General features: G+C 35.7%; 2 protein-coding genes across 2 annotated transcripts in view; both read right to left on the bottom strand.

Moving 5' to 3' along the window:
- Positions 1-429: 429 nt before the first annotated feature.
- On the bottom strand, positions 430-6,118 carry LOC123565523 (tRNA modification GTPase GTPBP3, mitochondrial-like). Its single transcript, XM_045359390.2, is given in 7 exon segments — positions 430-888; positions 1,642-1,785; positions 2,421-2,493; positions 2,734-2,782; positions 2,954-3,070; positions 3,261-3,396; positions 6,100-6,118. Coding segments are annotated over 7 exon segments (744 nt in total). The 3' UTR covers positions 430-682.
- Positions 6,119-7,781: 1,663 nt separating this feature from the next.
- Positions 7,782-23,510, bottom strand: part of LOC123523109 (tRNA modification GTPase GTPBP3, mitochondrial-like) — a 39,591-nt gene continuing 23,862 nt past the window's right edge. Inside the window, exons 10-13 of the mRNA XM_053550325.1 lie at positions 16,401-16,904; positions 14,650-14,736; positions 11,905-12,024; positions 7,782-8,298 (exon numbers count right to left, since the gene is read on the bottom strand). Coding sequence (XP_053406300.1) covers positions 8,064-8,298; positions 11,905-12,024; positions 14,650-14,736; positions 16,401-16,904 — 946 coding nt within the window. The 3' untranslated portion in view covers positions 7,782-8,063. The remainder of the gene's footprint in view (positions 8,299-11,904; positions 12,025-14,649; positions 14,737-16,400; positions 16,905-23,510) is intronic.

The raw sequence follows: 23,510 nt of genomic DNA, 5'->3' as shown, positions 1-23,510 counted from the left end.
TTTAATTTGAAATCGTAAATTGGTCTTCATCTGTTCTGTTTATTTTATTCATATTGCACATTTATGCTGCATTTGACTATTTCAGGGGCCATAACTCTAAAAATAGGGGGCGGACCCAAATGAAAAATAGGAGGTGCGCAAGTTCATATCATGATTAAGACTGATGCAAGGTTTCATCAATTTATATCAAATACCTTTTGAGCTAGGCATGTCACAAGGTAAAAATGTGCATTTTTGACTATTTCAGGGGCCATAACTCTGAAAATAGGGGACGGGGTCAGATGAAAAATAGGAGGTGCGCAAGTTCATATCATGATTAAGACTCATGCAAGGTTTCATGAATCTATATCAAATACTTTTTGAGCTAGGCGTGTCACAAGGTAAATATGTGCATTTTTTACTATTTCAGGGGCCATAATTCTGAAAATAGGGGGCGGAGCCAGATGAAAAATAGGAGGTGCGCAAGTTCATATCATGATTAAGACTCATGCAAGGTTTCATGAATCTATATCAAATACTTTTTGAGCTAGGCGTGTCACAAGGTAAAAATGTGCATTTTTGACTATTTCAGGGGCCATAACTCTGAAAATAGAGGGCGGAGCCAGACGAAAAATAGGAGGTGCGCAAGTTCATATCATGATAAAGACTCATGCAAGGTTTCATCAATTTATACTAGCCCCCATCACTCATGGGGGCACAACAAAATAAAAACATGCTTCAACCTTTTCATAGCCTTGTTTACTCCCTCTTTCTCCACAACATCTTGTGTTTCCCTCAGTCCTGCAGTGTCACTCAGTAACACAGGATAACCTCCAATATTTACATGAGTTTCTACCACATCTCTAGTGGTACCTGCCACATCAGTTACTGTGGCTGCAGGTCTCTTACCTATAAACAATTAGAAAAACAAGCTGATAGTCTAGTCTCCTGCCTATAAAGTCAAATTTGATAAACTGTATTTCTGTACAAAATTCAACAAACTCCCTACAATAAGAACATTACTGCTACCCCAGTGGTGCTCACCAAAAAAGGGGTGTTCACTCTACTTAATGTTAGACACATAACATATCAATTCATAATATCAATATTTCTGTCCAAAAGACTTTTTCATGTGCCTTTGATGGGCGACCTGTGGTTTTCCACTTTTTCAATCCATTTAACCAAAAATTTATAAGTTGGAAAGGGGGCATATATTTTTTAAAAATGCAAGGTCTAGTTATCGAACCTTTGCAATGTAAGTCAGTTTATCACTGTGAATAAGTGTGCGAAGTTTCAATCTATTGCCATAACTGGTTCCTGAGATACCAGCTTACACACAAAAACTTAACCAATTCGGAATGCCGATATGGACACAAATGCACGGGTGAGTCCAATAGCTCTACCTTTTCTTTGAATAGTTAAGCTAAATAGGCAGAGTTATGGGACCTGCCCCATGCAAATCAGTACGTAACAGTGAATAGGTGTATAAAGTTTCAATCCATTTCCACTAGTGGTTACTGAGATACCAGTTTACATACAAAAACTTTACCAAATGAGGATGCAGACACTGACAAAGCGATAAGTGTAATACTTCTGCCTATTCTTTGAATATTGTGCTAAGAAGCTAAAAAATGAATACAATGTATAAAATTTAATACTCACATATAGCATTAAGTAAACTGCTCTTGCCAACATTAGGTTCTCCAATAATGACAACATGAACACCCTGTCTCAACCTCTCGCCTTGTCTCTTGTCACTGAGGTGATTCTCTATTTCATCTTGTAGCAAATGTATCCTGTCTTTTACTACATCAAGGTAAAAAGAAATAAATGTACCAAGTTTTAACGCTGCTGTTTTGGTCATAAACTGTTACAGAACAGAGGTTGGAGGTTTGAACCCCACTATGAAATTCTCTTGAACCACTAAATTCATCATTGTTTAACTGTTATACATGATAATTTCTCGACCCCCTCCTCCATCTGCCCAAAATCATCAGTATGTCTAGGGGACTGACAATAATTAATGAAGTGCTCGCTATGGTGATACTATTTATATATTTGAACTGCAATCATACAATATTCTGACAAAGTTCAAAGAATAAATCAGATTTAATTTTTGAATCGAGAATGACATATCTCTTACTTATTTTCTGTATGGGGTGGTAATGCAATAAAGTAACCCAACAGCTGGTGCTTAAAGAAAATACTGATAAAGAAATTAATTTTGTCGGCATAAAAGTTTGTGGCTTTTACCAAAATAGTTATTTTGAGTGGATATAGATTTATGGATTCTACATTTTAAGGAATAAAAAGAACAGAAATTATCTTTTGTGGGGAGTTATTTCTGTGGAAAGACACAAACACGAAATACATGAAAATTAGTCCCTAACAAATGATTTAACAGTATGTTTTCTAATTTCTACTTTTGTTCCAAAACTTACCTTGCTGTAGAACATGGTCCTCTATATTCTGATCCTCACTGAAGTCAATAAATGCTTCAAGGTCTGCGGCACACTGAAATTAAGTACACATGTACTGAAATATGTTAGTTCAACTTGCAAGACCAAATATTCTTGTATAGAAAAAACCTACAGATTAATCTCTGTTTAAGATAGTTTATCCATACTAACAGTTGGCAAATCAAAACTTTTCATGCTGGATGCTTTTTATTTACCTTTGTTTTCCAAAAATGGCACCGATAGCCATACAGGGAAAACTAGCTACGGTGAACAAAATTCTACACCGATTACCTACATCTGAAGGAATCTGTAAGGGTGTTCCTGTGAACTTTGCTTGAAACTGGCTAGATGTTTCAGAAGTACATGTTTTTTAACAAAATTTTGGATGAACAGAGGACAGCCATCCAACATTCCTCAAAAGTCCCAACAAGCACTTAGTGCTAAAGTGAGCCGAAAGATTGGATAATGAAGAAAAGCGGTACCTTTATATGTACTCTACTTGCTATAAAGTTTGCCGAGGTCCCCCCTCCATCTGTCGGAGTGCTTGTCTTCGCTGAGCCCCAGAATCAGCATGTATAAGATCTCCTAAAACCGCGACCTCTGTCAGGTCCATCTTTCTATTCATAGAAGCTCTGTGAAAATAAGTAAACATGATTTTTTGTAACAAGATGGATACATGAGTCAAAGATTAACATATAAAACTGGAAGTCTTATACATAAACATGGAAAAAATCTTTGACATCACTTTTCCTTTTTCTAAGTAAACAGAGACTGAAAATATATATGTAATACTGGGTAAATACAAAATAAGTAGATCTACACCTTTTGGTGAATTCGCCAGGTTCTGCCTACCGGCAGCCTGGAATTTTTTGCAAGGCTGTAAGTAAAGCTGAGACCACAGCGGGGCCTCTGTATACTTAAAATTCAACACAATCTTCACCAGTAAAACTATGAGGCCCTGCAATGAGCCAAAAATGTTTCAAACAAAATTTACAAATAAATTCTAAACGGGGCCCTGAAATTATAAAATATTTGTTTAATAAAAAATGTGTACATAATGTAGTAAAATAATTTCTAAACGAGGCCCCAAAATAATCAGATAATATCTGAAACTAAATTTGTGCATATTGAAATAAATTCTAAAAGCAAAAGTAGAAAACTAAATAAATATTAAGACAAACTAAAATAATTATTATACTATGTAATAATAATAATGTTTATAATTATCCTTAATCACTGTAATTCTGCATTTTATTTTATGCTAACAAATGAAATACTGTATTCTATCAGTTAAATATTTTTTTTTATATCTCATCACTTACACCATGAAAATATGAAATCTATATTTTCACACTGTGAGAGATATAGCTCCACCCCTCATTACATTTTGTATGAATTTTAAATAATTTGCTTAAAACAGGATGAAAATTGTAGCCCCATTTTGTTCTTTATATTAGTATATTTCTCGATTCAAACTATTTTACTTAATGAGAATTTCATAACGTTATGCAGCAAAAATAAAATAAAATGCATGTTGTGTGCGTCTTTCTAATGTCACAACACGTCTGATGTCAAGTCTGTTTACGCGCATCTGTTTAACGCGCTGAGATTAAAAATTGTTGCAAAATGCACATCTCAACGTAATTGAGCATAAAATAAAAAGAAAATTGTTCGTTTTTCCTGAATATTGAATATATCTCACCTCGAAGAAAGAAAATGTTCACATTTTCACACACGCTACGCGCTCTTGAAAATATTTGAAATTTCCTCACTTCTCAGTAAGATATATTCCATATTCACTCAAAACAAAATTCAAATATCCTCTATAATATACATGAGGAATAAATGTTAAATAATAAATACTAATAAATAGTACATTGAAACATTTTTTTAATACAAAACAGACTAACTTTTCCCAGTGATTTATTTTTTAACCCTGTGAAATAAAATGTTATGCTACTTTATATTACCAAAACAATGTCTTAACTTACCAGTAGTTACATAACATGAATGATAAGTTAGTTCGAAAGAAGGACTGACAATAAACTTAATTGAAACACATGCATACCTTAAAACACTGTGATATGCCTTTGTCAATGACAACGACAACTCCAGTTTCTGGATGTATCAGTTTCCACAGAGTAGCTTCCCTTGGTACTGGAACATGTTTGAGGGAAACATTCTTTTCCATACAGAAAAAATCAATACAGTAGGTACACACAACTGGTGATTATATAAGCACTGCCTGATCATATTAAAATGTTCATTGAAGCACACATGTAATTCATACTTTACCATGTCCAAAACATTTCGCCCTGACGATAGAAAAAAACCTTTAAATAACTTCTCATGAACAGCTTGATGATCTTCATCAAACTTTGTCTGTAACATCATTATAATGTCCTCTCCTAACTGTGTTTAAATGAGGGCATGGCTTCTTTTAAGGGCTGCTGGAGGTAAAATTAGAAATTCTTCTGAACGACTTTTTTCTCATGAACCGCTGGATGGATCTTCATCAAACCTGGTCTGTAGCATCATCATAAGGTTCTTTCCCATGTTTTGTTAAATGGGGACACTAGACTTAAAGAAAGAAAAACCTATAACATCTTTTAGCACGACTTTTATGTCGTGATACTGGTACTGTTTAGTTTCTCAGCATGGACATTTCGGCCCGAGTGGTTCCAATACTCCCGCTTTCATAGCTTTGGGTATTGTGTAATCTTACCCCTTAGATTTGGTGTCTGCCTTTTAAATTTGTCTTTTTGTAGTTCCTGTAATATACAGGCTCCATAACCTCAGATCCCCTTTCTTAATTCCAATTTGTTTAGTTCTGCCCATTATTTTAACTGGGGATCATACGCCGCTTTTCATGGAATTACACACTAGTGAAGCATTGCAGGTTCTATGTGCACCGCCGTATGAACACATCTACGGATGTCTCTAAATTGTTTTTTGTACTTTAGCATGAGTAAACGTTGAGTTCTGCTCAACCCGGGCTAGAGGGCGTGGACGGTAGCATGCGTTTCCACTACCGTCCATGAACAGGCTCAATCAAATCGAGCCTGCAACAGTTTCGATTTTGTTGTGTTGAGCGACCTGTGGAGTTTCCACTTTTTCTATTTTCTTCTCAGGAACTGCTCAATAGATCTTCATCACACTTGGTCTGTAGCGTTGTTATAAGGTCTCTTTCCAGTTTTATTCAAGTTTGTGACTTGGCCCCTTTAGAGGCCACCAGAGATACAGTTAGAACTTCTTATCATGAACTGCTGGATGGACCTTCATCAAACAAGTTTTGTAGCATCATAATAAGGTCCTTTCACAAACCTTTCAGACATAGTCAATGCAATGATCTAAAATAGAGTGTGCTGGTTCAGGCGATCTACTTGTTGTTTCACAGAATTATGCGCATTTTTTGACTTCGCAGTTTTATCCATCTATAGTTGTACAAAGTGTGTATTTCCTTAAATTAAATCCAAACATTTCAAATTCAGAATGAAAATATGTTGGCAGACAAATTGCACAGCTGTACATATCTATATCGTCCAGTGCTGAAGAATCAGTTATGCCAAATAAGATTGTTTAAAAGTGTTAATTGATATTATGTTATTTTTTCATGAGACTGAATTTATATTAATGGTTTTAACATGACATCAGCAATTACCTGCTGCAGTTTCACGCATTTCAACAACGGGAATATACTCTTATGGACTTCATTTCTTTAAAGTAAATATCACAATAATTAACTTAAAAGTTTCAATTTTAAAAATGTTTTAAGTGATGTTTCTAGTTTTAAGATAAAGTTTGAGATTTTTAACTGGGAATCTAGATTTTGACCCAAAATGAACCAGACTTATGACCCTAGTGTAATCAGATGTAGGTGATTGATGATGTTGAACAATTGCTTTTAGTTTAAATCAAAACCCTTCTGTAATAACAGAGGTATAATGAAAATGCATCTAAATCAACCTAAAATTCTAAGTTAAAAGGGGACATAATTCATGGAAAACTGGGGCCAGAGTTATGAACCTTGTATCATATGATGTGGGTTTCAGATGATGTGGAACAACTATTTAAAGCTTGAATTAAATCCATTTAGTAACAACTGAGATAGAGTGAAACCGCACCATAACTTTAAGCTGAAAGTCTAAGAAAAAGGGGGATAATTAATAAAACATTAGTGCAAGCGCTATGGCCCTCAAGCCACATGGTGATGATGAAGAAGAGGAATATTTATTTCAAGTTTGAAGCAAATTCATCAATTGCAAACTTAAACAAAGGTGTGGACGTTGAAGGACACCACCAAAGCCAAAAATTCTCAGTAAACAAGAAATACATTCTGCATGCCCACGAACAGAATCTCGAGCCCGCTACTTTAGCTTCTGACCTTAGCCCTAGGGACCTGGTTCTTGCGCATGACACTCCGTCTCATAATGGTGAACATTCATGCCAAGTTATATCAAAATCCCACCATGCATGAAGAAGAAATGCTCCAGACAAACTTCAATTTGACCTTTGACCTCCAACTGTGACCTTGATCTTGAGATAGGAACATGGGATTTGCGCATGACACTCCGTCTCATTGAGGTAAACATTCATGCTAAATAAAAATAAGATTGGTTCATGCACGTCAAAGTTATAGTTCGAACAAGTTTCAATCTGATCTCTGACCACCAGCTGTGACATTGACCTTTGAGATAGTAACATGGGGTTTGCACATGACACTCATTCTCATTGAGGTAAATATTCATGCTAATAAAGATTGGTCCATGCATGTCAAAGGTATGGTCCGGACAAAATCAGAAGGACACACGCACGCATGGATGCATGCACATACACCGACCCGCCAAAAGTGACGACTATATTGAGCTCACCGCAAGCATGCTCGACAAAAATAGGACATACTTCATGAAAAATGGTACCAGAGAGGCCATTATGCCATATTATGTGAGTGATGATATCACATTCATTCAGTAATAACTGAGATAGAGTGAAAGTGCACCTATCTTTATCCTGAAATTTCTAAGTAATCAGTGGAAATAACTGCTGAAATATTGGTACAAGAGTAATGATCCTTGTGCCATATGTGGTGGCAGATGATGAGTAACTATTTTTAATGCAACATCTACCAAACTCTCAGCAGTAATTATCTCCCCTAGTGCTACATTCAACACTGCTGTCAAAAATACATCACCCTGGAAATCACATGACTGTTGAAATGAAATTCAAATATTATTTTCTTATTTTCGATTTCACACCCAAATTAGTTTCTCAGGCTTTGAAATATACTCAAAACAACATAAATAAAATCTAGTTTAAAATAATGAAAAAAATTGATTTTCAATATCTTTTATATTATACTTTATTGTAAGGAGAGACTACTCCTAAGAAAACTGCTTATGTACAGGACAATATCTTTATACTTAGCTAATAGAAATGCCTATGAAACAACATTATCGAAGTTGAAATCTTATAGAAATGATATTAAAACAGCAAAATTCCTCCCGCTTTGCATCCAATTTTTCACTGCATGTTTATCACAGTAGAGAACTTTTTGACATAATTCACAGATTTAGTCACTATCATTAACTCAAGTGACCTTCCCATGCACTTTGTCCTAATTGTTTTTTATTTTCCAAGACAGAAGTCTCTGAATATAACATCAAGAATTTCTTCTGATGAAATTCTCCCTGTTATTTTCCCAGTTTCTTTCAATGCACATCTCAAGGCCTCTGAAGCAAGCACTATGTCCCCATGTTCCGTCATGAGGTTATATTCCTCAAGGTAAGCCAGGCACTTGGTGAGGTGAGAGCGGTGACGAGCCTGTGTCAAACTTGGATGACTGCTTAGAGGATTTCCACACCTGGAAAATGCATTAAATGTTTGACTGCAAATTATGTGTATTCCAATACCTTGTTAATGGGATAATGAATGAATGTGACTCTATGGTTAAGAAAACCTATTGCAAGTCATTTTCAGTACAGTTAAATGATTTGGAATGATGCACTTTGGGTGATATATATATGCATGTTTTACCAATGGAGCATTTCAAGAAAACAACAAGTAGAGCTGTCAGAATGTAGCAATGCTCGACTGTCTTGTCAACTGAATGAATACAAAGTCGGAAAAAGGGGCATATTTTTGTACAAATGCAAAACAGTTATGAACCTACAAATCTGAACAGTATTTATCAGCTTATGACTGAGGACAAGTGTGTGAAGTTTCAATCCCATCAGATATTGAGATATACCAGCTTAAATACAAAACCTTAACCATAAAGTTATAAGTAAAGGGGCATTATTCTGTAAAAATGTAAAGAAGGTTTATAGAACCATACACTGCACGTCAGATCATGACAGTGAACAAGTGTGTGAAGTTTCAAACCATTCCCATTTATGGGTACTGAGATACCAGCTTACACATAACAATTTAACCAAAAACAGTTAAGTTGAAAAAAGGGCATAATTTTGTAAAAATGCAGAGTTATCTAACTTATGCAATGCATGTCATATCATTACAGTAAACAAGTGTGTGAAGTTTCAATCCATTCCCATTGTTGGATACTGAGATACCACCTTACATACAAAACCTTAAACAAAAAATTTCCAAAAAGTCCAAAAAGTGGCATAATTTTGAAACAAGAGGGCCATGATAGCCCTATATCGCTCACCTGTTATCATTGCACTTAAGGACAAGTCTTCAAGGTCAAAAGATCAAAATAAAAATCAATCAAAAGAATTATGAGAAAATATAGTTGAAATTTCTTAAAGTAACTTTAAAAACAAGATTTGAAAACTTTTTGTAGAGGTCCACTAGGCAATGCTACATGTCAAATATCTAAGCTCTAGGCCTTCTGGTTTATTTTTAGAAAATTCTGAAGATTTTTCTATGTACAACCAAGTAACCCCATGGGGCGGGTCAATTTGACCCCAGGGGTCATGATTTGAATAAATTTTGTAAAAGTCTGCTAGGCAATGCTACATGTCAAATATCTAAGATCTAGGCCTTCTGGTTTATTTTTAGATTTTTTTTAAGATTTTCCTATGTAAAATCAAGTGACCCCTAGGGCGGAGTCAATTTTGATCAGGGGGACATGATTTGAACAAATTTTGTAGAGGTCCACTAGACAATGCTACAAGTGAAATATCTAGGCTCTAGACCTTCTCGTTTATTTTTAGAATTTTTTTGAAGATTTTCCTATGTAAAATCAAGTGACCCCTTAGGCGGGGTCAATTTTGATCCAGGGGGTCATGATATGAACAAATTTTGTAGAAGTCCACTAGGTAATGCTACATGTGAAATATCTAAGCTCTAGGCCTTCTGGTTTATTTTTAGAAATTTTTTGAAGATTTTCCTATGAAAAATCAAGTGACCCCTAGGGCGGGGTCAATTTTGACCTCCGGGTCATAATTTGAACAATTTTAGTGGAGGTCCACTAGGCAATGCTACATGTCAAATATCTAAGCTCTAGGGCTTCTGGTTTTTGAGAAGAAGATTTTTTAATATATTCCTATGTAAAATCAAGTGACCCCTAGGGCGGAGTCAAGTTTGACCAGGGGGACATGATTTGAACAAATTTTGTAGAGGTCCACTAGACAATGCTACAAGTGAAATATCTAGGCTCTAGGCCTTCTCGTTTATTTTTAGAATTTTTTTGAAGATTTTCCTATGTAAAATCAAGTGACCCCTTAGGCGGGGTCAATTTTGATCCAGGGGGTCATGATATGAACAAATTTTGTAGAAGTCCACTAGGTAATGCTACATGTGAAATATCTAGGCTCTAGGCCTTCTGGTTTATTTTTAGAAATTTTTTGAAGATTTTCCTATGAAAAATCAAGTGACCCCTAGGGCGGGGTCAATTTTGACCTCCGGGTCATAATTTGAACAATTTTAGTGGAGGTCCACTAGGCAATGCTACATGTCAAATATCTAAGCTCTAGGGCTTCTGGTTTTTGAGAAGAAGATTTTTTAATATATTCCTATGTAAAATCAAGTGACCCCTAGGGCGGAGTCAAGTTTGACCAGGGGGACATGATTTGAACAAATTTTGTAGAGGTCCACTAGACAATGCTACAAGTGAAATATCTAGGCTCTAGGCCTTCTCGTTTATTTTTAGAATTTTTTTGAAGATTTTCCTATGTAAGATCAAGTGACCCCTTAGGCGGGGTCAATTTTGATCCAGGGGGTCATGATATGAACAAATTTTGTAGAAGTCCACTAGGTAATGCTACATGTGAAATATCTAAGCTCTATGCCTTCTGGTTTATTTTTAGAAATTTTTTGAAGATTTTCCTATGAAAAATCAAGTGACCCCTAGGGCGGGGTCAATTTTGACCCCCGGGTCATAATTTGAACAACTTTAGTGGAGGTCTACTAGGCAATGCTACATGTCAAATATCTAAGCTCTAGGGCTTCTGGTTTTTGAGAAGAAGATTTTTTAATATATTCCTATGTAAAATCAAGTGACCCCTGGGGCGGGGTCAATTTTGACCCGGGGGTCATGATTTGAAAAATCTTGGTAGAGGTCTACTAGGCAATGCTTCACACCAAATATCTAAGCTCTAGGGCTTCTGGTTTTTGAGAAGATTTTTAAAGTTTTTCCTTTCAGTTGCCATGGCAACCAGAGTTCTGCATGGAATTCAATTCTTTGAATAATTTTGAAAGGGGGCCACCCAAGGATCATTCCTGTGAAGTTTGGTGTAATTCTGCCAAGTGGTTTTCAAGAAGAAGATTTTTTTAGAAATTGTTGACGAACGACGCACGACGGACGACGCACATCAAGCGGTCACAATAGCTCACCTTGTCACGTGACAGGTGAGCTAAAAAGGAGTTACGGTATGTATTACTAAGTCAGTTTCATAAGTGTCTGAAGTTTTAATCCATTCCCACAAGAAGTTCATGAGATACCAGCTTACATGAAAAACTTAATCAAATCAGGACGTGGACGCATGGGCGAGACCAATAGCTCTACCTATTCTTTGAATAGTCAAGCTAAAAATCACTGTCGGACTATAGGTAACAGAGTTCAAAGAGAAAAAAGTGCCCAAAAGTGATGGTTAGCAGGTATATTTCTTGGCCATGGAATTTTTTTTCATCCTCAGCAGGTGGCATCAAAAATGTAAATGTATTAGGAAAGCCCAATAACACAAAACATTACTATGTGGGCCTATGGAAATTTTGACCATGAGATCCATTTATGTGTTAAACCGCTTTCTTTCTCTTTATTAAATAAGCATCTAGGTGTTTGATGTACTGATCACAATGATACATAATTTCACTAGAAAACAGCCAGTTTTGATTCTGTTGTTTATTATTTCTTTGGGAAAATTCATTGCTAAGTACTCAAATCAATTGTAATTAATGGCAACATTAGCAGATAACACAAGTTTGAACACTCCAGTAAAAACATTGCCGATAGTTAACACAGTCTTAGCTTATTTTATACAAAGATAAACATGTTTCAACTTACATGTCAGCTACCATGTTTTTGAGAATGTCTAAAAAGTTGTCCAAACCCTCACCAGTTAGACAAGAAATAAAACACACAGCTGATGACCTCTCGCCTTTGCTAACTCCCATCTGCTTCATACTGTAAAAAGAACCGGATTGTCACAAGCTGCTTAGTCATGTCGTAATATAGTACAACCTCTAGAGAGGATAAAACATTGGAAACTACCCAAATAAGTTCGCTGTGCTGTGGTTGTTGCTCTGGTGATAATAATTTACAGATGCATGTACCGAGAATTTTGTCTCGACAGGAAAGAAAATACCTGGCTTTCAGGAGAGTTTTTTGATCTTCAGAGACGTTGGAAATAAAGTTTATACTGTACTAGTATATTACTATAACTCTTGTGAATGCTCAATGCAAGTTCCTTTTTTGGTTTACAAGGAATATCATCATATTTTCCCAAGTGATTTAGTATCTCATGCCCACAAGTGCTAGTTGTTTTTTTTTTGCTCATGTGATTTTTCTTTATTTCATATTACCCATTCTGATTATAACCATCAGGTATAATTTGCACTGAGGAGTTACATGACATTATTTTCTTGTTATAGTAACCGTTTGCATGACGGCCATTGGGTATTATTTCACAGTGACATCTTATGAGAGATGAGATTATCAAAATAAAATCAGAAAAAGCGAGTACTGTACAATGTATGTACATGGACCTTACACATATTTATATATTTGTTGCTGGTATTCTACTTTATGGTGATATTTAAAAACAAGAGGGCCATGAAGGCCCTGTATCGCTCACCTGACCTATTGACCTAAAGATCATACAGATGGTTTCATTAAGATATGGTCATAAATGTGGCTTCTAAAGTGTTAACTAACTTTTCCTTTGATTTGACCCAGTGACCTAGTTTTGGATCCCACATGACCATGATTCCAACTTGACCTAAAGATCATCAAGATTATCTTTTTGACTAAGTTTCATGAAGATACAGTCATAAATGTGGCCTCTAAAGTGTTAACAAGCTTTTCCTTTGATTTGATCCGGTGACCTAGTTTTTGACCCCACCTGACCCAGATTTAAACTTGACCTATAGATCATCAAGATTTACATTCTGACCAAGTTTCATTAAGGTATGGTTTAAATGTGGCCTCTAAAATGTTAACTAGCTTTTCCTTTGATTTGACCTAGTGACCTAGTTTTTTATCCCACCTGACCCAGATCTAAACATGACTTAAAGATCATCAATTATTAACATTCTGACCAAGTTTCATTAAGATATGATCATAAATGTGGCCTCTACAGTGTAAACTAGCTTTCATTTTGATTTAACCTGGTGACCTATTTTTTAATTCTACATAACCCAGATTCAAACTGAACCCTGAGATGATCAAGATTTACATTCTGATCAAGTTTCATGAAGGTACAGTCATAAATCTGGCCTCTACAGTGTTAACAAGTTTTTCCTTTGATTTGACCTGGTGACCTAGGTTTTTAACGTGGATGACCCAATATCGAATATGTCCAAGACTTTTTTAAGGGTAACATTCTGACCAAGTTTCATTAAGATTAGGCCCAAATTGTGACCTCTAGAGTGTTAACAAGTTTTTCCTTTGATTTGACCTGGTGACCTAGTTTTTGACCCCAGATGACCCAATATCAAACTTGTCCAAGACTTTATTGAGAGTAACATACTGACTGAGTTTCATTAAGATTGGGCCAATATTGTAACCTCTAGTGTTAACCATCAAATTGTTGATGATGGACGAATGACGACGGACGGACGACGACGGACACAGGGTGATCACTAAAGCTCACCTTTGAGCACTTCTTTGGGCATGAAATTTCGTGGTTTTGATCATAACAACAATTTCATGAGGATATGAATTAACTTTGGAACATTAAATTAATGAGAATTTTACTTGTTCGTTGGGATTAAATTTCGTGGTTTGACTCAACCACGAAATTCACGAAAATTAGTCCCCCACGAAAATTAATGATTTCACAGTATGTCGATTTTCTTTTAAATAAATGTTTAAACCCATTTTGTTTTCAGTAAAATAAAATAAATGTTGGAACCGTCAACAGATATACCCCACGGTTAATTCTTCAGTCAATATTTACATTTCTCTAGATGAACAGTTTTCATATTACCCTCTCAGGAATGCAATATTTATATAATATGGGAAAAAACCTGAACAAAAAGGCTTCGAGATTATATCCAACCATTACACACATTAACTTGCAATTCAGTTATGTTAGAGTTACTAAATACATATTTACAGCATTTATATTTGACATATGAATTGTTTCTTCTATGTACACTTAAAACATTAAAATACTAGACTTTTATCGCATATTTTCAGTGAATTATTGAGATATAGCAGTGAAATATATCTGTTACTTTTACAGTGAAAACTATCAAGGGCACAGAACTACAAAATGAGCATTTGGTTACAACTATTGAAAATGAAAAGAAATTTTGTGTGTTTTACATGCAAGATTAAAATATCTTTCACTCCTGAATACCTCGATTTATAAAAGTACTGGATCATATTCTGACGTCCAGTCAGTGAAAGATATTGTAAGATACTGTTACAATAACAAAACAAGGGGGCTCCGTGGTCACTGACTTCGAATCAATTGCCCCTCACTGATGTGGGTTTGAGACTCATTCACTCCGTCTCAAACCCACATTTTTCTACATGTGAGCTAGGAAGCTATCCAGCTGGCTTACAGAAGGTCGGTGGTTCTACCCAGGTGCCTGCCCATGGCGAAACGGTGTATGGAGGGGTACCTGGGAGTCTTCCTTCACCACCAAAGCTGGAACTTCACTGTATGGCCTGAAATTGTATCAGCATGTTAAACCCAACAAAAAGAAATACAAATAGAAATACAATAAAACAAACATTATATACTTTTTAAAATAAAGTCTTCATTATTTGGCCTGTCTTTAAACTAGTCCAACCCAAAATAAATTTAATATCCTAATGTCAACAAGAGGGTCATGATGACCCTGAATCGCTCACCTGAGTAATATGAGCCACATGTTTAAAATGGCAAACTGATGCTAAGATATTAGAAAGTAGGTCAGTAGGTCACATTCATGGTCACTAAAAGCCAGTTTTAAGATCGGTGTGCAAAACTGTACATGTCATCCAAATTTCAAGGCTGCATCTAAAAAAAACAAGAAAGTAGGTCCGTAGGTCAAGGTCAAAATCAAGTGACCCCCTAATCGCTTGGGGTCATCAGGAAACTATAATTAAACAGTCTAGGAAATATGATCTGATAATTTTTGAAGTATTTATTCCTATATAACTCATATAACAAGTGACCCCCAGGTCGGGGCCTCTTTTAATCCCAGAGGCATAATTTGAATAATCTTGTTAGAGATCCACTAGGCAATGCTACATAACAAATATCAAAGGCCTAGGTCTTGAACTTTCAGACAAGAAGATTTTTATATTGTTTTCCCTATATAAGGCTATGTTAAATTTGGGACCCCAAGAGCAGGGCCTCTTTCCACCCCAGGGGCACAATTTGAAAAATTTTGGTAGATGACCACAAGGCAATGAAACATGCCAAATATTAAAAGCATAGGCCCTGCAGTTTCAGCCATAAATATTTTAAAAGTTTTTTCTTATAAAAGTCTAAATAAAACTTGAGACCCCCGGGGCAGGGCCTCTTTTCTCCCCAGGGTTATAATTTGAACAATTTTGGTAGAGGACCACAAGGCAATGCTACATACCAAATATCAAAGGCCTAGGTCTTGTGGTTTAAGACAAGAAGATTTTTAAAGTTTTTTTCCTATATAAGTCTATGTAAAACTTGTGACCCCCGGGGCAGGGCCTCTTTTCACCCATGGGCACAATTTGAACAATCTTCATGGAGAACCATTAGATGATGTCACATGCCAAATATCAAGGCTCTGTACCTTGCAGTTTTTGACAAGAAGATTTTTAAAGCTTTTATTTTGGTTGCCATGGCAACCAGAGTTCTGCATGGAATTCAATTCTTTGAACTATTTTGAAAGGGGGCTACCTAAGGATCATTCCTGTGAAGTTTGGTGTAATTCTGTCCAGTGGTTTTCAAGAAGAAGATTTTTTTGGAAAATGTTGACGGACGGACGACACACGACGGACAATGAGCGGTCACAAAAGCCTCTGGCTCAGGTGAGCTAATAAAAAAAATGAAACATTGAATGTCTTGTCATGTAACTCCTCAATGCGAATTATACCTAATCTATTACTACTTTCTGATATAACGCTTTTGATAAACAAAAGTCAAATGTTAGTTGCTAAAACTTTAATACAATATTTGATATATGTTACTTTCTTTTACTCCTTATAATGAATGTGCACATGATTTGTATTTTGTTGTTTTGTAAAATGTCTGTATGGGCAGGAGGCCTTAGAGCAAATCTAAACTTCTATTCTATTCTATTTTAAACGTGGAGTGAATTAAAAACTTGAAACCATATCATATCCATGGTGACAGTGATGTTGACCCATCTTCTTTGTATGTTGTGGTTTTTATCTCTATATCACAATAATATCTTTTGTCATCAGTGTTTTCACTCATCTTGTGTAGATTTTCTACATGGATTTCAATACAGTCAGTATCATTATCACTTATCTCACTTATCCTTCGTAGTTTTTCTACAGGGATTTCAACATCTTCATTTACATAGTTTTCATTTAAATCTTTTAAATTTAGATCATCAGTTTTCCTTCTATTTGTTTTAGTTCTTTCAACATCATTAAATGCATTGAGAAGCTTTGAAATATTGTTATTTTGTGCTAAATCAACTTTATTAAACAAAATGATAGTATTGGCGAGTTCCTGAATATTTCTTCCAACATTACAATCTGAATTTTCAAAACCTATCTTAGTTCTATTTAGTCCAAGTTCAGTTAAATGATGTGACAAAAATTGTTCTATGTTCATAAAATTCATGACATCCTGGCTAGAAACATCTACAACAACAACTTTGACATCTGCTTCACTGGCTCTGAAACAGAAATATATAAACTGTTTCCTGAGTTTGGTTTGCAAAAAGGGCAACATGCAAAAACACTCACAAATATCAAGCAGCAGTACTTCCAAAATTATGTCCAATATGTCCAACCATGAAGCACTAGAACAAAAAAAGGGTATTATCAACCCTTAATAACAAAAAAGCAATTTTTTTTTTCAGATTTAACCAAAAATATTTTCAATGTATGTTTTCCATCACCCGCACACAGAAATTATACAAGAGCTGTCACAGGAGACAGTGCGCTCGACTATTTTGATGCTGGATAGTGAAACTGGGCACATCTGAGGAAACTAGAGCTGTCACTGGATTGTTCAATGACTCCAATTGCACAACAGCCTGAGTCTATGTCAAAAATATCAACTTAAAGTAATAAGAGAGGTAAAGATAAAATGTATCAAAATACTATATAAGTATATCCTAAGCAAAAAGGGGTATACTTCATTAAATATTTGTGCCAGAGTTATGCACCTTGTGTCATATGTGTGGTTGATGATGTTGAACAACTATTTTAAGTTTGAATCAAATCCATTCAGTAATAACAGAGACAGAGTGAAAGTGCATCAAAACTTTAACCTTAAATTCTAAGTAAAAAGGGGGAATAGTTAATGAAAAATTGGTGCCAGAGTTATGCACCTTGCATCATATGGTGTGGGTAATGATGTTGAACAACTATTTTAAGTTTGAATCAAATCCATTCAGTAATAACAGAGACAGAGTGAAAGTGCATCAAAACTTTAACCTAAAATTCTAAGTAAAAAGGGGAAATAATGCATGAAAAATTGGTCCCAGACTTATGCACCTGTGTCATATGTAATGGTAATGATGTTGAACAATTGTTTAAGTTTGAATCAGATCCATTCAGTAATAACAAAGATAGAGTGAAAGTGCATAAAACTTTAACCTGAAATTCTAAGTAAAAAGGGGAAGAATTCATAAAAAATTATGCCAGAGTTATGCATATTGTGTCATATGATGTGGGTGATGATGCTGAACGACTATTTTAAGTTTGAATCAAATCCATTCAGTAATAACAGAGGTAGAGTGAAAGTGCACCAAAACTTTAAACTGAAATTCTAAGTAAAAAGGGGAATAACTCATGTAAAAATGGTGCCAGAGTTATGCACCTTGTGTCATATGATGTGGGTGATGATGTTGAACAACTATTTTAAGTTTGAATCAAATCCATTCAGTAATAACAGAGATAGAGTGAAAGTGCATCAAAACTTCTAACCTGAAAATCTTAGTGAAAAGGGAGGATAATACATGAAATATTGGTGCCACAGTTATGACCCTTATGTCAGATGATGTGGATGATGATGAGGAATAAGTATTTCAAGTTTGAATCAAATCCATCAAGTAATTACAGAGGTAAGTTGAAAAAATAGAAAGTGTAAAAAAAAACTTTAACCAAGGTTGGGACGCAGAAAGACGCCGACGCCGGGTCGAGTAGGATAGCTCTCCCGATACTTTGTATAGTCAAGCTAAAAATGCCACAACTTAAGGGTCATATCTCTAGCAAAAATCACTGAACCATGAAATTCCAATGATATACCAAACCAGGCTTGGTGGTGATCCCTTCTATTAAGTTTGGTTAAATTCCAACCAGGGACATTAGGAGAAGTAGCTTAGACATCAAAGAATGCGGAATATCAATGGTCAAGACTCCACTAAAAGTCATAAAAGCAGATTATGCCGAATGATAAGCACAGATATGCTTCACACTTATCACTTGTGAGGTTTGATGAAATTCAGCAATATGGTATACTGCAAGCAGTATAAACACTGTAAAATAAAGGAAATCAAGGGCCATAACTCTGATGAAAATCACTGAACCGGAACATGCCGATAATATGCACAATTAGTTGATAAGCTTGGCAATGGAAATTTCTGAAAGCTTTGAAGGGATCTGCACTATGATCTAAGAGAAGTTACCAAATATCATGAAATGTAAAAGTATCCCATAACTCTCCTAAAAATTAATGAACACGAATATTCTGATAATATACATAATAAGACTAGACCATGCCTTGGATATGCATTATTAGGCTTGGCAGTAATCATTTCAGTAAAGTTTGGTGTAATTTCTCCTGGTGGTATCAGAGCAGTTGTGTGGACAAGGTAAAATATGATGAATCAAGGGCCATAACTCCCCTGAAAAACACTGAGCCAGAACATGTTCATAATATGGACATTGAGGCTTGCCACTCATCACTCCTGTGAGGTTTTGCTGAAATACCAAAGAAACTTAAGAGGAGTGGCCATAAATCATAAAAGTTAATGAATCAAGGGCAGTAACTCCATTGAAAATCACAGTACAAAATGTTTTGTTTGTTTGTTTTGGGTTTAACGTCGTTTTTCAACAGTATTTCAGTCATATAACTGCAGGCAGTTAACCTAACCAGTGTTCCTGGATTCTGAACCAGTACAAACCTGTTCTCCGCAAGTAACTGCCAACTTCCCCACATGAAACAGAGGTGGAGGACTAATGATTTCAGACACAATGTCGTTTATCAAATAGTCACGGAGAACATACACCCCGCCCGAGGATTGAACTCACGACCCCGCGATCTGTAGACCGACGCTCTACCTACTGAGCTAAGCGGGCGGGCCAGTACAAAATGTCAACTAGGCTTCCCAATTTGATATTTATCCTCACTTCATTTTTGGCAATGCTAACTCTTGGGAAGTTTGGTATAAATTCGGATGAGCTGCAAGGAGAAACTAGAGATGATCTGAGAAAAGTGCATGTCTCCCCTAACTGTCCCTATGAAAAATGTCTAGTTTCTCTAGATGGTTTAGACAAGTGGACCAAATTAGATGATCTGGACAAAGAGTTATAAAAATAAATAGATCGGCAACTTCAAAGGCAGATAGAGCAAATCTCGCCAACATCCCGCGGCTGCAAACGAGATCTCATTACTGGAAGTTCTCCACGTGCCATTTTGTATGCGAAAGATATGCCACTGTCAATTATTAATTATCACCGTATGACCACGCTTTTTTGATAGTAATAAACTTGTATTTTGCGCTTAAGACTATTTCATATTAAACAAATGTTGTTTTAGAAGCTAACATGTGTTTTACATGTAGTTTTAAAGGTACAGATTGCAACTCTATGCTCGCCTCACTAAGGTAACGCCGAATCATGCTCGGACGCGAGATCACGTGAGATTAAAGCCAGTTGCCATTCTGTGTATTTTATACTTCTTTGGTCTGGACAAGTGGATCCAATCAGTAATCCAAGGGCCTTAATTCAAAAGTGCTTGGACGGATTTGGCTAGTTATCGAACTTGGCTGAGGTCTTATGATCAAACACATTTTGTTTAAATTTGGTGAAGATCAGATGATAAATGTTTGACTTAGAGATCGGACAAGAGTAACAAGAGCTGTCGAAGGACAGCAACGCTCGACTATTCAACAGCCTTGTCGATTGAATGAATAAGAAAGTCGAAAAAGGGGCATAATTTAGTAAAAAAAGCAAAATAGGGTTATGGAACCTGCATAGTGCTTATCAGCTCATGCCAGTGGACAAGTGTGTGAAGTTTCAATCCATTCCCATAAGTGGGTACTGAGATACCAGCTTACATATAAGAATTTAACCAAAAACACCTAAGTTGAAAAAGGGGCATAATTTTGTAAAATGCGATGTTGAGTTATTGACCCTTTGCACTGCATGTCATATTATGACAGTGAACAAGTGTGTGACGTTTCAATCCTTTTCCATTAGTGGATATTGAGATACCAGCTTACATACAAAAACTTAACCAAAAATTTCTATGTTGAAAAAGGGGCATGATTTTGTAAAAAAGCAAAATAGAGTTATGGGACCTACTTTGTGCATGTCAGATCATGACAGTGAACAAGTGTGTGAAGTTTCAATCCATTCCCATTAGTGAGTACTGAGATACCAGCTTACATACAAAACCTTAACCAAAAATTTCTAAGTTGAAAAAGGGGCATAATTTTGTAAAAAAGCAAAATAGAGTTATGGAACCTGTGCAATGTAAGTCAGTTTATCACAGTTAATAAGTGTGTGAAGTTTCAATCCATTCCCACAAGTGGTTACTGAGATACCAGCTTACATACAAAACCTTAACCAAAAAATTCTAAGTCGAAAAAGGGGCATAATTTTGTAAAAAAGCAAGATAGAGTTATGGAACCTGTGCAATGTAAGTCAGTTTATCACAGTTAATACATGTGTGAAGTTTCAATCCATTCCCACAAGTGGTTACTGAGATACCAGCTTACATACAAAACCTTAACGAAACATTTCTAAGTCAAAAAAGGGGCATAATTTTGTAAAAAAGCAAAACAGAGTTATGGAACCTGTGCAATGTAAGTCAGTTTGTCACAGTGAATAAGCGTGTGAAGTTTTAATCCATTCCCACAAGTGGTTGCCGAGATACCAGCTTACATACAAAAACTTAACCAAATCGGGACGCGAACGCCGATTCCGACGCAGACGCGGACGCCGACGCATGGGCGAGTCCAATAGCTCTACTATTCTATGAATAGTCGAGCTAAAAAGACAGATTTTTCGGTAATTCAAGGGCCATAACTCCAACATGCTTGAACCAATTTGGCTAGTTATAAAAGTTGGCTGAAGTCTCATGGTCAAACACATTTTATTCAAGTTTGGTGAAGATTGGATGAGAAATAATAGACTTAGAGTGCAAACAAGAGTAAAACGGCCGATTTTAGATAATTCAAGGGCCGTAATTCCAAAATGTCTAGACCGATTTGGCTGGTTATCGAACTTAGGCGAGGATTCATGGTCAAACACATTTTGTTCAAGACTGGTGAAGATCGGACGAAAAATGTTTGACTTAGAGTGCGGACAACAGTAAAAAGGCTGATTTTTGGGTAATTCAAGGACTGTAACTCCAAAATGCCTAGACTGATTTGGCTAGTTATCAAACTTAGCCAAAGTCTCATGGTCAAAAACATTTTGTTCAAGTTTGGTGAAGATCAGATGGAAACTTAGAGTTAGAAAGCGGACAAGAGTAAAAAGGCCAATTTTTTGGTAATTCAAGGGTCATAACTCAATATGCCTAGACTAATTTGGCTAGTTATCGAACTTGTCAAACACATTTTGTTTAAGTTTGATGAAAATCAGATGAGAAAAGTTCAACTTAGAGTGTGGACAGGCTCTGTGACACACACACACACACACGCACACGCACACGCACACACACACACACACTGGAGTAATTCAATAATGTCTCCCACACCACAATGTGGTGGGAGACATAATTTTGTACCAACAGACAGACGATCAGTACTAAATCAATGTCACCCAAACTGTATATGTGAGACATAATAAGCTTCCTGAATTTTTTAAATATTTCCAAAATGCATTAATTTTGTACAATGTTTTATAGACTTTTCTCATGCAATATCAATTCAAAACATAATTCAAACTTTTTATCTTTTATTCAAAAGCACCACTTTAAAGGCAGATAAATACTAATTTAATATTTGAGTTATCTTCCATTTAAAACAGAAAGAGGAAGTAAAAAAATGATATTCCCATTAACCTATAAATATAGACTAACTACACAACCTTCAAACAGACCACAACTACGCAGTTAAAACGTTATTAGGAATTTGAGGTTATTTATTAATTTGCTGACATCAAACCAAAACAAACTTTAAGGTATTTACTTTCACATGTATCAAAGCTGTATAATTTATTTAAAATATTTTATTGTGGTCTGTTTGATATCAGACAGCACATCAGAAAAGATGTAATCAATTTTGCTGACTTCTTACCAAAACAAAAAAATCTAGATCTACAAGTTGTCTTTATTTTGTGTGTTTAAGTGATCTGTCAGACATTTTAAATTATTTCTCTCAGGCAGCATAGTTTATATACAATATGAAAAAAAAATGGAAAAAATGAAAGTGCTAGTACAATCATGATATTAGATATCTAGGTATCAGTCTAAATCATTATCAAATTATGCAAATTATCAAATGAGATCTGTTATTTTTCACATTGTTTCCTCATACTAAAGACTCCAGCATCAATGTTAACTATGAACTGTAGAATTTCAAGTACATATTAGTCTACAAAGTAATTACATGTATTTAGGTTATGTTATTTTCAGAATGTTTCAAGCACCAGATTATACAGAAACTGTGTCAGTGGGACTGTCAGAGGTTCTTGCTGATATAGGAGTGGATGAGAGGATGGTGTTGAAGAGAAGAAGACTATCTATGCTGGTAGAATCTATGTTTAAAAATGTATTACAAATAAAGGATGAGAAGTATACATTGTACATTTTAGGTAGTCAGTCAGAAGGCACAACTACACTGGGACTTGACTCAGACACTGACTGTCTTATATATCCAAATGACTTCCAGATAGTACAAGACTGGAGTGACTGGCAACCTAGCAATCATCTACTAATGATTCAAGATGATACTGTATCCCCTGGTTACTGTTTGCTACAACTCCTGAGAGACGACGCTCCTCTTCCACACAATGATGTACCTAATGAATACTTTTTCCAAGACAGGACTGGAAGAATACTATTAAGTAATGCGATAATATCTGCAAAAGTAGCAGATTGTCAT

This window comes from Mercenaria mercenaria, chromosome 8 (assembly GCF_021730395.1).
Source record: "Mercenaria mercenaria strain notata chromosome 8, MADL_Memer_1, whole genome shotgun sequence".
Taxonomy (NCBI): Eukaryota; Metazoa; Mollusca; class Bivalvia; order Venerida; family Veneridae; genus Mercenaria; species Mercenaria mercenaria.
This window is presented reverse-complemented; position numbering and strand designations above follow the sequence as displayed.